The 12,591-nt window shown below is 40.7% G+C and overlaps 1 protein-coding gene across 1 annotated transcript in view; it reads left to right on the top strand.

The window, feature by feature from the left end:
• LOC134748797 (histone-lysine N-methyltransferase ash1) overlaps nucleotides 1-10,790 on the top strand; it is an 86,704-nt gene extending 75,914 nt beyond the window's left edge. The window contains exons 17-23 of the mRNA XM_063683587.1: nucleotides 97-251; nucleotides 474-713; nucleotides 1,226-1,395; nucleotides 1,624-1,726; nucleotides 2,125-2,292; nucleotides 5,952-6,101; nucleotides 7,971-10,790. Coding sequence (XP_063539657.1) covers nucleotides 97-251; nucleotides 474-713; nucleotides 1,226-1,395; nucleotides 1,624-1,726; nucleotides 2,125-2,292; nucleotides 5,952-6,101; nucleotides 7,971-8,219 — 1,235 coding nt within the window. The 3' untranslated portion in view covers nucleotides 8,220-10,790. The remainder of the gene's footprint in view (nucleotides 1-96; nucleotides 252-473; nucleotides 714-1,225; nucleotides 1,396-1,623; nucleotides 1,727-2,124; nucleotides 2,293-5,951; nucleotides 6,102-7,970) is intronic.
• Nucleotides 10,791-12,591: the final 1,801 nt, after the last annotated feature.

The raw sequence follows: 12,591 nt of genomic DNA, 5'->3' as shown, positions 1-12,591 counted from the left end.
CTCGCCGTCAATTTCGGCGGTGATATTAAAAAGATTACGTCTCTGTCGAGTGAAATATTGTGTTTCGGCTGTAACGTGTGTCGTTTCGAATTGCAGAGGAGGTGATAATGTGCATATGCGGGCTGCACGTGGAGGAGGGGCTCATGGTGCAGTGCGGCGCGTGCGGCGTGTGGCAGCACGCGCGCTGCATGCGCGTCAAGGACACCCGCGCCGCACACTACTGCCAGCTCTGCCACAAGGGGAAACACCAGGTAAAAAACTAACTTATCGCTAGAATCTTTTGATGCTACATATGGATAAAGGGTCAAAAAGGAACTTTCGCTCGCTGTACGGTTTCTTTTAATCTGTGAAACAGAATTAATGAAGAACCCGGGGAAGACATTTGAAAACCATTGAACGGTGGCCGCCATCACTAATGCATTTAAAAAACACACTCCGTATACGTAATAATGATCGATTTATTTGTACGTCAGGTGGACCGCGAGATTCCTCTAGAAGAATGGACGGAGGAGGGGCACCAGTTCTACGTGTCCCTCATGCGCGGCGCGCTGCAAGTCCGCCAGGGCGACACCGTCTACGTGCTGCGGGACATCCCCGTCGACGCCGTGCGGCCCGACCTCAGCCGAGCCCGGGGGAAGGATGAAGCCAAGACCAAGCGGCCGGATCGCAAGCTCAAGCAACTCAAGGGGAAGGAAGATTCTGCTGCTAATAAAGTAAGTCGCGTAGACAGGAGGAGAAGGTTAAGCTTAGGAAAGTACGATGCCGATGTGCTGCGAGATATTTCCATCGACGCCGCCCGACCCGATCTTAGCCAGGCTCGAGGGAAAAATTAAGCTAAGACCGAGCGGCCGGATCGCGAGCTCGGACAGCTGAAGGGCTAAGAAGATTCTGCCGCTGTAAAGTAAGTCGGAAGGATATAAATAGTACTCGTCAGGAATTGAAAACAGAAAAGTGGGACGACACTGGGTCCGCGACACGTGCTCCCACCGACGCCGCCAGCGGGCTAAGCACGGTCGCATTTTTTTCGCCTGTCACCACGCCTGTCACGTTCTAATAAGTATGTAAGTGCGAAAGTGACAGGCGATAAAAATGCCAACATGCTGCCACCGCTAACCTGCCCTCGATCAGGCTCAGGGCGAGGACGAAGCCGAGCGGCCGGAAGGGAAGCTTAGTTTGAGATTAATATTAGAAACGATTAATGATTGTATACAATTGTGTTCCTCAGGAGACGTCGGTCCGCAAGCACACGTACCAAACAATCGGGTCCATCCCGGTGTCGGAGCTGGACATCTTCCGCGTGGAGCGGCTGTGGAAGCACAAGGACACGCAGGAGCGCTTCGTGTACGGACACCACTACCTGCGCCCGCACGAGACCTTCCACGAGCCCACGCGCAAGTGAGTACATCACTACACTATACACATAGATAGCTTATTTAAACTGTTTACTTGAAAGCACCGCATCGATAGCTGGTCAAAATGTAAAATAACATATTTTTGCCACAAAAGGCGTACCTTTCTTTTTATGATTGTAAAAGTTTTTTTTTAATGCACATGTGAGTACATTTGACGAGTTGTTTTATAACTTTGAGTTTCGGAAAATATAACAGTAATTGTGTCTTGCAGGTTCTTCCACAATGAGGTGATGCGAGTTCCGCTGTACGAGGCGGTGCCCATTGAGCTGGTCATGTCGCAGTGTTGGGTCATGGACCTTAACACTTATTGCAAGGTAAATAAACATTATAGACTAATAGTCATCGGTTGTGTATTTTTTTTATCAAGGGTCAAAGTCAAAGAAGGGAGGCGGAACGAAGTAAATAACAATATTGTTTGCAATGAAGGATGTTACAGAGAAACTGATCGAGTGTGTTATACAATATTCATGTCTATATGAGTTAAGACGCAAATATTACAGAACGCCCGCCTACCCGTAGCCGTAGGTAACTTACAACGCGGGTCCGCGATCAAAACGCTTTCAATCCGCCCACCGCGCTCAATGTGACATTACCGCCGTAGCTCTGCCGTCGCTCCGGAACGCTTCCGCGTCAATGTGACGGAGCCTTTATTCTGAGTGTATATTGAGGCATCACGCTGCACGCATCACTTACGTACTCGCGTATGTCGCAGGGCCGGCCGCTGGGCGCACGCGAGGAGCACGTGTACATCTGCGAGCTGCGCGTGGACCGCGGCGCAAGGCTCTTCACCAAGATCTCGCGGCCCAAGTACCCCATCTGCACCAAGCCCTACGCCTTCGACCACTTCCCCGCCCGCCTCAAGATCACACGCACCTATGCTGTAAGTATCAGTTGCGCGGTTATCACTATCACACGCCGGTCGACCGTGTTAGCGAGATAGCACAATGCACATTTATACCAATGTATGTGTGTTGTGTGTGAGCGCCGCACGCGCCGACACAATGGCACACAAAGTCCGACAGCTCACATAAAAGAGACAATGGCTTTTGTTTAACATATTACCGTCTTAGACGAAAAAGTCATTTGAGATGATGCACACTATACCGGTGTGTGTATGACCTTAGATGACCACTCCTGAACTTTATTGCTATATGAAATAAAGTCTACTGAGTACTGATTGTGGGCAGTATAAGAAATAATCGTGTCAAAATATAAGTTTTACTAGAAAACATTTCTATAATGCAAGCTTTACCTTTAACCCTATATTATAAAGTATGTAGTATATTTTAGGTTCATTGAATATTTTGGAGCCATTCTATAAGATACTTTCTACCCTCATTTGTTCCATTCTAAATAACTTAAGGTGGTTCGACTAGGTTACCCAAAGCTTAAACCCCGCTAGATGGCGTCACTTTCGCAAATTTTCAGGTTTTATTTTTTTGTGGAATAGTGTTGGTATCTGTATACTTAAAAGTATGTTTAGCGCACTATTTACATAAATATTGAACTATTATAATAAACATTGAATACTTCATTAGTGCAAAAAACACTTTTAAAGTCGACAGAGTGTTTCTGTCATGCTATTTCCTACTATTACTCACACATGCAAACAGTGTTTCCGTGATGCTTGTAGTAGACAATTTCATGCAGTGTAAGTATGCTGCAATGGCGTTGCGGTATGTTCGTGGAAATACGTGCCAGAGGATTCGAGTTCGAGACTGGTACGTCAGGGGTACTTTTTTTTGTCCTTTTTGTGTTATGTTTCTTATACCTTTTAGTCTTCGAATTCTTGTCCGATTCCGATATAACCGAAATATATTTCAGTGAAACGGCTCTAATGATTTCGATGAAATTTGCTGTAAGGGGTTCGATCGAGCTAGGTCTTATCTCTGGGAAAACGAGCATTTTGAGTTTTTACTTATGTTTTCTTTTTCTCCCAGATATTCAGTATTATTAATAAATTAGTTTATAACGGTTTATAAAAATATGTGACGTTTTGAACTAAAAGGTACCACATTGTCGGTTGTCGATTAGGTTGATTTCATTTTGAAGCTTTATGGAAATATGACAACAATAAGTAGGTACCCGTTTGGTTGAAAACGCCACATATATTGAAAACCTGACTTTCACAAGTCTCACCTTTTTGGGTTCTTCCAACTCAGAAAGGATGGAGAATACTGACGATTCTTAGTAGCACTAGCCCAAGGAAGTCCAGGTTTGTAAGTGTCAGGTATCAGTTTATTTTTAAAGCGCTAAATATAGTTCTACAAGTAAAGCAATCCCTTACTGCCCAGCCTCTATAGTATTTTTCAAACTGAAAGGGTACTTCGATGATAGATTTCATCTCCATACAATTCATAACCTAATAATGCCAAATGTTGCAAAATTATATTGAATTGAGATCTATCATCGTACCCTTGCAGTTTGAAATAGTTATTTACGATACAAGTGCGGAAAAGAGAAAATTCGAAACGAGTGGCTACAGATTAAAACACGACCGCAGAGAGTGTTTTAAATCGACACGAGTTGCGAATTACCTATTCGCACGTGTATCGTACAACGTTTTACAGTACATATGGCCCTTCAAACTTTCGACATATGCATGAAAAGTGCTCTTTACGCACTAGGGCGAGAAAGTTGCACCATATGTACTGTAAAATACTTTTTAGTACATATGGTGCTACATATACGTTACCGCCCTAGTGCGGTAATTAGTACAATACGTGCATATGTCGAAAATGTAAAGGGCCATAATTATGTACTGTAAAACGTTGTACAATACACGTGCGAAAAGGTAATTCGCAACTTGTGTCGATTAAAACACTTCCTTCGGTCGTGTTTCAATTTATCGCCACTTGTTGCCAATTTCCTACTTTTCGCACTTGTATCGTAATGTACTAATAATAAAGTAGTAATTGTAAAATAAAATTAAAACTTTTTTATATATATTTTTTTGATTCAAGTAGGTACAGTGAGTTGGTACATTGCATGGCCTTCTAATTATAACTATTATAGAAAACGGGATATTTATCATGTTTATTTATATTATTTATTTCTCGATATTTTGGCCGGTCTTGCAAGACCAGTCGTTGTGGAGATCCCTGGGGAGGCCTATGTCCAGCAGTGGATGTCTTGTTGGTGTAGATGGATTCACACAACAAATGAAATAACATTTTTTCATATTTGTTATCCGTAGTTGTCCCTGTACCTGAAAGAAAATTAATATCATGATAGCACAAAATCTCTAATGTTATAGGAAGAAAGAAGAGGAAATGTTTTATTATACTTTATTGCAGTGAGGATGTCCTGATTTTTTCTGGCTAATGAAGGAAAACATTTTATTTCCAAGAATGCCTCTTCATTTTGCACAATACCTAAAAAAACCTAGAGTTAGTGACACATTGACTATTCGGCAACCAAAACAGTAATAATTACATTATATAGGTATTGTTCACTGCTTATATCTACCATTACGGAAGAAGTGAGAATTATTTTCTAAAAAGATCGGCACGAGAAAATTACAATGTACAATGAAGGAATGAAACTGTACCTACCTTACGAAACTTCACCATCATGAATTCCGCTTCAATTGAGTCTGATTTTTTCTGGGTTTTCGCGGACCAGAACACCGATGATTTTTGTAACTTGATTTAGACGTTGCTATCATTTTCAATTTATACAAACAAATTGATGACACAATAAACATGACCCTATGTGTCAGTGTCAACACTGTCAAATAAAAATGCACTAAACATGACGGCACTGCAAATCCTGCCAGGTCGGCCAGGCAACGTCGCCAACGTCATAGAGTGGCAACGCCGCACGCAACGTATTTGTACACGACATTTGTGACACACACATACGTAAAATTGATGAAAAAATTACGTTGATTTATGTATGATTTCTGTATGAAACAAAGTTTTTCTATTAATTTAGCGCAAACGAATATTGGAAAGTAGATAAATGAGCAAATATTTCTGTAGTAATAGTGTGTAGTGCCTTAATTAAAGCAGATTGAATTTTGTATGAAAATCGAACCACCTTAATAAATTTATTCGTATTTGATTTTTATGCAATATACTCTCGATTGCATTAAGGTACCGTAATAGTTTCAACAAAGATAGATATAACTCCGTAATAGATGGATACAGTCTAAGAAAAAACGTGCATCGTAAATCACGAAAATTTGATTCTCGATCAGATGTCGCTACTACCTTTGACCTACTCTCGTATAGAGGGCGTTGACGGTTTCGTTTGTTGTTTCACAATTTTAACGCATATCAGTGAAAGAACATGGGTCAAAATAATAAAAATAATTAATGCAAATAAAATAAATAAAATATCCATATTTAAATACATTTTATCGTATTTTTATAAATCTTCATTTTTAGTTTTAAAGTGTGTCGATAGATGGCAGTGAATTTACTGTGGTTACAAAATTTACTATGACAGTACCGCTCTATAATATTATATCCTATTTGGTTTCAAGAATATGATCTTATTTACATATTAATTGTATACATACAATTTGGTCGGCAGCCTCACGAAGTGTCGCCCGAGTACCTGAAAGGGCGCGCGGCCAGGAACGCGGAGCGGGCGCCGGCCGACAAGAGCAAGCCGCCCGGCGCCGGCGCCGGCAAGGAAGCCGGCAAGAAGAAGCCCGCCGGCGCCTGCCCCGACACCAGTAAGGTGAGGTGAACCACTTCTCATTCTATTATTGAAGTTAAACTTCGTTAGGCGCCGCGCGACTAGTGAGTAACTAACTAGTACACACAACACATTACTAAAAGATTTTTGGCACGTTTTGGTAACTACTACTATTATTGTCTTCGGTTACCGCGATAGTTACTCATGAAATAAAACTATGAAAACGGATTATATCGCGTATATTGAATTTATAATACATCCCGACGTTTCGAACTCTTTACAGCGTTCGTGGTCAACGGGTGACTGAGGAAAAATTACAAAATGCAAAAATACCCACATACTAAAATAATGAACAATCATAGACTACAAACTTTAAGGCTGGTTGTACATGCAAAATCGGTTCATAAGGCTAGTTTTACACTATAATTATTTTTCAAGTAAAGATATATATATATACGCGATAAAAAACTATGCCGGCTCCAACCCTACACCACGGACCCGACCCCGGTCCTATATTGGGATACCCTCCTACAATTTAGGAGGGAATTAAATCTTCTCGGGTCCGTGGTGTAGGGTTGGAGCCGGCATAGTTTTTTATCGCGTATATATATATATCTTTACTTGAAAAATAATTATAGTGTAAAACTAGCCTTATGAACCGATTTTGCATGTACAACCAGCCTTAAAGTTTGTAGTCTATGATTGTTCATTATTTTAGTATGTGGGTATTTTTGCATTTTGTAATTTTTCCTCAGTCACCCGTTGACCACGAACGCTGTAAAGAGTTCGAAACGTCGGGATGTATTATAAATTCAATATACGCGATATAATCCGTTTTCATAGTTTTATTTCATAACTACTACTATTATTAGGATTTATAATTTTATAGTTTAGTGTTTTTGCTGAAGAATATTATTATACTGCCAACAGATACTACAAGATAAAATTGCATATTATGGCGACCTCTTTTATACGACTGTAACATGGGTAGTATTATTGAAATACTATATTTAATAGTACATTATGATACAAGTGTGCTAAGTTGGTCATCACACACGAGGCGATATTGTGCGCGCGAGCTGTAAGCGAGCGCGCAATAAGAAAGCCGATGTGTGTAATGACCAACGCACACGCGTTTCATACGACGTTTTTCAACACACTTGCGAGAAAAAAAAGAAACTTTCATATTAATCAAATTTTGATAGTTAAAACAGTATTGTGTGTTTTATCTGTCATACTCGTACTGCCGGCCGGCCCTCGTCCCGGCCGCGGGCGGCGCGGCGGGCGGCCGGGCCGGGGCGCGAGGAGCGCGCCCGTGCCCGCCAGTCCGACCAATTAAAGAAGGCTCCCTTTCCATGCATATTATTAGCAATCAGTTAGTTTCTTAACTTAGTCGGATAATATAATGAAAAAGCACGAGTGGAAAAATACACTGAAAGAGCACGCGTGTTTAATATCTAGGATTATGAGCCAAAAATCGGTGGAATAAAAACGTAGTTTTGAGCAAATGTGTTGAAAAATTGGTTTTGTTCAATTTGATATAAAGTTGTTCCTTTTTTTGTGCGTGGTAATAAAAATAATAATGTTAGTTGTGTTTGTGTTTAATGGAGGGTGTATCGAAAGTCGCACGGGCGTATCGTAGGAAGCGTCGTGAAGGAGTGTAGTTTTAGAGGCTTCTTGTACTGCTGGGGGAGTTTTTGTTACATATACTTTTAATTACTCATGAGAGCAGATTTATGATTTGTTTTGTTATTTTTTTCACTTGGCGCGATCGCGACCCGAGCTTTTCGCTCGCGCCTATCGGGTTCCGATGACGCGGGGGCTAGACGCGAGTTCGGGAACCTCGCGATCGCATAGGGTCGAACGTTCCCGCCTGGATTATTTTCTAACATATGTTTATTTGTCGTTTAGAAGTGTTCGGCTGGCGCGCGGCGGGAGCGGCAGAAGGAGCGCGTGAACGGCATCGCGCGGCGGCTGCTGGCGCGGGGCGGGGGCGGGGGCGCGGGCGGGGCCGGGGTCGGGGGCGCGGGGCGCGCGCTCGACGCCTCCTACCTGCTGCGCCCCGCCCTCCCCGCCGCCACCACCCCCGCGCCCGCCCCCGCGCCCGCCCCCGCGCCCGCCCCCGCGCCCGCCGCGCCCCGTGCCCCGCGCGCGCCCTGACCGCGCCGCTGCCCGTGCTGCCTCTAGGTAGCTGTCCCGACACCACGACACAGATGAGGACAATACTGACATCTATTTGTGCTGACTCGATCCCCCAGCCCCGATACACGCTTTTTCGGGGGCCCCGTTTCTAAAACTCCAATCTTCCGATCCGATAAAAAAAGACGGTAAACGGGAGAGGCGCAAAGTAAAATAAAACTTTCCGGTACCTGAAAATGAAAAATGTGCGAAAACCGAATCACTATGATCAGATATTCGGACTGAGGGTGCTCGGCGTCCGACAAAACATACTATTTTATAACATTGGTAGAACTCTAAAAAAAGGCTATCGAGTTGCGACCGAAGTGACCACGTTTGTGGGTTGGGTATGATGAACGTGTAAAAAGTAAATTGATTTAAGTGAGTACGTATATCACGATAAATAAATATAATAATGTCGTACACATAAAATTATCCACATCATGCAATAAATGAAATACATAACTACTGTAAGCGAGGTTGACAAAAAAAATTCTATACATTACGTACTAGATACATAAATACTCGTCTATTCTCACCTCGCATTTCATTTCCGATGCAGATATGTGGCTTACCGTCTATTTATATAATTAAAACAACAGTAACTCGATCATGCCTGTACTGTATGTACATCCTTAAATGTAGGTATATAGTAAGGTAACAAAATAAGCTACGCTTAAAAAGTGCACATTACATAGCAGCTGTTAGATAGTAAATCTCTTGTTGTTAATACTTAGGTAGATCTTGCATAATACGTACATAAAGTACATAACTCTTCCAATAATAACGTTTACCTAGGTTATAATTTCGACATGAATCCCATCTTTGATAATGTTTATACATTTGTTTTGGTTGAATGTAAATAATCGATGAAAGCGTATGGAGTGACACTGGCAGTTCGCGTGGCGGCTGGTGTCGAGGAGGTCCATGGTTCGTAACATTCCGCTCTAGTGTACGGTTGGAGACAATAAGTTAGCCGGCAGGATGGACGGAGAATCTCTGATATGTTTTGTACGAGTATGTAGTGTAGGTACTTCTAACGGTGTCGTATTCGATGGTATATAGTATTTTTGTATAAAATAATAATTATTCACTAGATAGCATAAGGTATGTTTGAGTGACATGCATGCCGTGTGTCTGATAACGTAAGGTTCTCTCGCCTAATTTGCTTCGGTTATTAATTTATTTACATCACGAGTAGGGTTTTGATAAGATGTTGTCGTATTTACGTATGTAATCTCGAGTATATTTTTAGCGTAAGATACATGTTTCGTGCGCCTTTCGTGTACCGACATGCCTATAGACTGCATTGCTGTTTAATCAGATGCGGCAAAATCTTTGTTTAAATCAGATATAATATAAGTAATAGTTATATTTTTACATTAGTAAATATTGTTATAGCTATGTAAGGGTAGTCGTGTAGGCTAATGAAATACTAGTTAACGACCAGTGGTGCGAACTGATGTTGAATGTTGCAGAGTTTAGAGAGGTTACGAGGGGACGTTGTTTGGCAGGTTGTTAATTTAGTGTTAGCTTTCATCACTTTATTATTTTTAATCATCTTCGCTTTACTTCAATCGATGATTTTTAAGAATACTTTTTAGTAGTCTGGTCATTTTTATTAATTGTGTTTCGAGTACTTTTAGTAGTAGATCACGATTCTCTCTATTTTTCTATTATACTTTTTGATAAGTTGTACATATGTTAGCGGTTAAGGAGTTTGATTGTTTTGTGTTAAATGCGGAAAAATAATATATTGCTTGATCTTGAGTTAGTTTGTAAGATTCTCTGCTTTGTTAGGGTCGCTCGCATCGCACGCCTTGCTGTTGTGATCACAGAGAACAAAATTGTTTTTGTTTCTAATTTATTTGTAAAGTACTGTTAGCTTTTTACACCGGCTTACCTTATTATTTATCTTCTTTTGGACTATTTACAACCGAATTTTTTTACTGCTTTTGCGTGTTTTATGGAGAAAGATGTAACGTTATCAATAGTATTAGATGGTTGATCCCAAAATGTAAATCATTCGCTGTATACACAATGATCCGTATGGACACAACTGACTGGTGATCACTCGATTTATCATTTACTAGTATTGATTATTCTTAAGTAAATTACAAAAGATAGAGTGCACTTAGACGATTTATAGAATTATTGCTGTTGACATCTGTAAATATATTGACACTATGAATTATAAATATCAAAGTATTTTACAATGCACATGTACTTAGAATTTTGCCTTGTAGACAAATAATAATAGTTCAAGTTATGAATTAACCCATATCTTCTACGATATTCCACTTGCATTCTGATGTACTTAATTAGTTTAAATAGTTTATTAGAATTAAAAGCTTTGTGGACGGACATTATTTACGTTTGTATAAACTTTTGGGATCAAAATAATCTATCCAGGTTTGGCAGTCTAAATTGACTAGATCAACGTTTTCCGATGATTTTATGATATATCGAGCAGCTTTACTATTTATATCATTTGTTTTAAGATGCCATTTGTTGTAACTCATGTTTTAATATTAAATTAAAATCTGGATCAAACACTTGCATTTTCTTTCTAAAAATTTAATATTCCTCAGTAACATTACAGATTATATAATAGTTCGTACGAACAGATACTTATCTCTAAAGATAACGCAAATACCTACCGTTTGTGACCTTCAACGCGCCGCTCCCCGCACCGCGCGCTGACAACGCTAGGGTTGCCGACGCTTCTTTTAAATACTTAGGTGTCTTAGGTAGATATCTAACTATACATTTGTCGTAAAAAACATTACCTATATCTTAAAAACAAATTTAATAGTACCTACGTAGTTTTGTAACTGTCGTAAAAATATAAACAGTAGGTGTAAGTACCTATATGCATAGAATGTCTACTTACTTTTGCTCATCTGTCAAAAGAGGAAAAAACTATATTTTTAATCTGTTTTGTTGTTTCTGCATCCATCCACACTACAAGCTCTCTGTAATTCTATAATAAGCTTATCTCTGGCGTATTCGAGCGCGCGGTGACGTGCGTGCGTTAGCGCGTATGGCAACCAACTGGCTTGGTACCGTGAAGGGGACGCGATTCGTAGGTATAAATCCGAGCTCGCGCGGAGATTTCCATAGGCCTGGTAACATTTAGGGTTAGTTGCACGTTGCAACAACCACAATTGATAGACTGGCCAGCGCAAGGCCAGCGTCACTCGGCAATGAACTATGAAACCTCCCATTCATGCATTCAATAAAATTTAGCGAACGTTTTACCGGTGACAGACGGTTTGGTGCAAATACCGTTATCTACTCTGAAAAATTGTGGATGGAGTTTCAAATTGATAATTAATAATTATTTTGTGTAAAAAATTTGATGTTTGACAACCCAGCACGACACAAGATGGCTGTATACAGTTGCCATGGGAGCGGCCAAGATGCTCACAAATATCTGAACACGCCTCTATTGTCCTGACAATAGAGGCACGCCCTGGCGTTAGAGTGCGTGTTCAGATATTTTTGAGCACCTCGGCCGCTCCGATATATCTGAGGGCGACTGTACAGCACCATCAACTAAAACTCACGGGTACGATTTTTTTACAAGCTTTTTATTAACTTGCAATGTATGTATAAATTTTGCAAGTTAAATTTGAGCCACTTCCCGACTTCCAATGAAGCTGAAAATTTGCATACATATGTAAGTCGGGTGACAAAGCAATATTATGGTACCATCGAGCTGATCTGATGATGGAGACAGGAGGTGGCCATAGGAACTCTGTGATGTGTGTTCAACGAAACCTAATTGTGTTTGGGGCTTTTAGAATTGTTGAGTATTAGTTGCCTGTGGAATGAAAAGTAAAGTCAGCGATAAAAGCTTGTACCAAATGGATTTTTGCCATAAACTTATTTGCCTCTCGCTTGAATATGCAGAGCAATAGAGAGGCATAACGAAATGACGATTTTCGCGGTGGGCACTCAGTCCGTACGCATCAATTTGTTAATTGTTACGGCTGTCTATCGCTGTCCGAATAAGCAAGTACTGTACTCTTATATAATTGAATTAATTGCAGCTCTTCGGCATTAGCTCGGCCACATTAGTAGGCCAGGTTTTAAATGCCCAAAAAAAGGGTATATCTAGAGGGAAATGCTTTGTATAAGTGGCCAAGTCGCTCAGACGCATAGTTTCCGAGATATAATCGAAAAACCGAAAAATGGAACCTTCAAACCCCTCTCTCCCCCCCAGCACCAGGGTTACGGCCGGGGACTTTTGATATATGAAGTTAAAAATTGTGTTCCTAGCATTTCCCTCTATACCTTCTTATATATTGCTTGGCCTATAGTGGCTGTTTAATTTAAACTTCTAGAATCT

Source organism: Cydia strobilella, chromosome 17 (genome assembly GCF_947568885.1).
Source record: "Cydia strobilella chromosome 17, ilCydStro3.1, whole genome shotgun sequence".
NCBI classification, from domain to species: Eukaryota; Metazoa; Arthropoda; class Insecta; order Lepidoptera; family Tortricidae; genus Cydia; species Cydia strobilella.
Note: the sequence above shows the minus strand (reverse complement) of the source record. Positions and strands in the feature narration are given on the sequence as shown.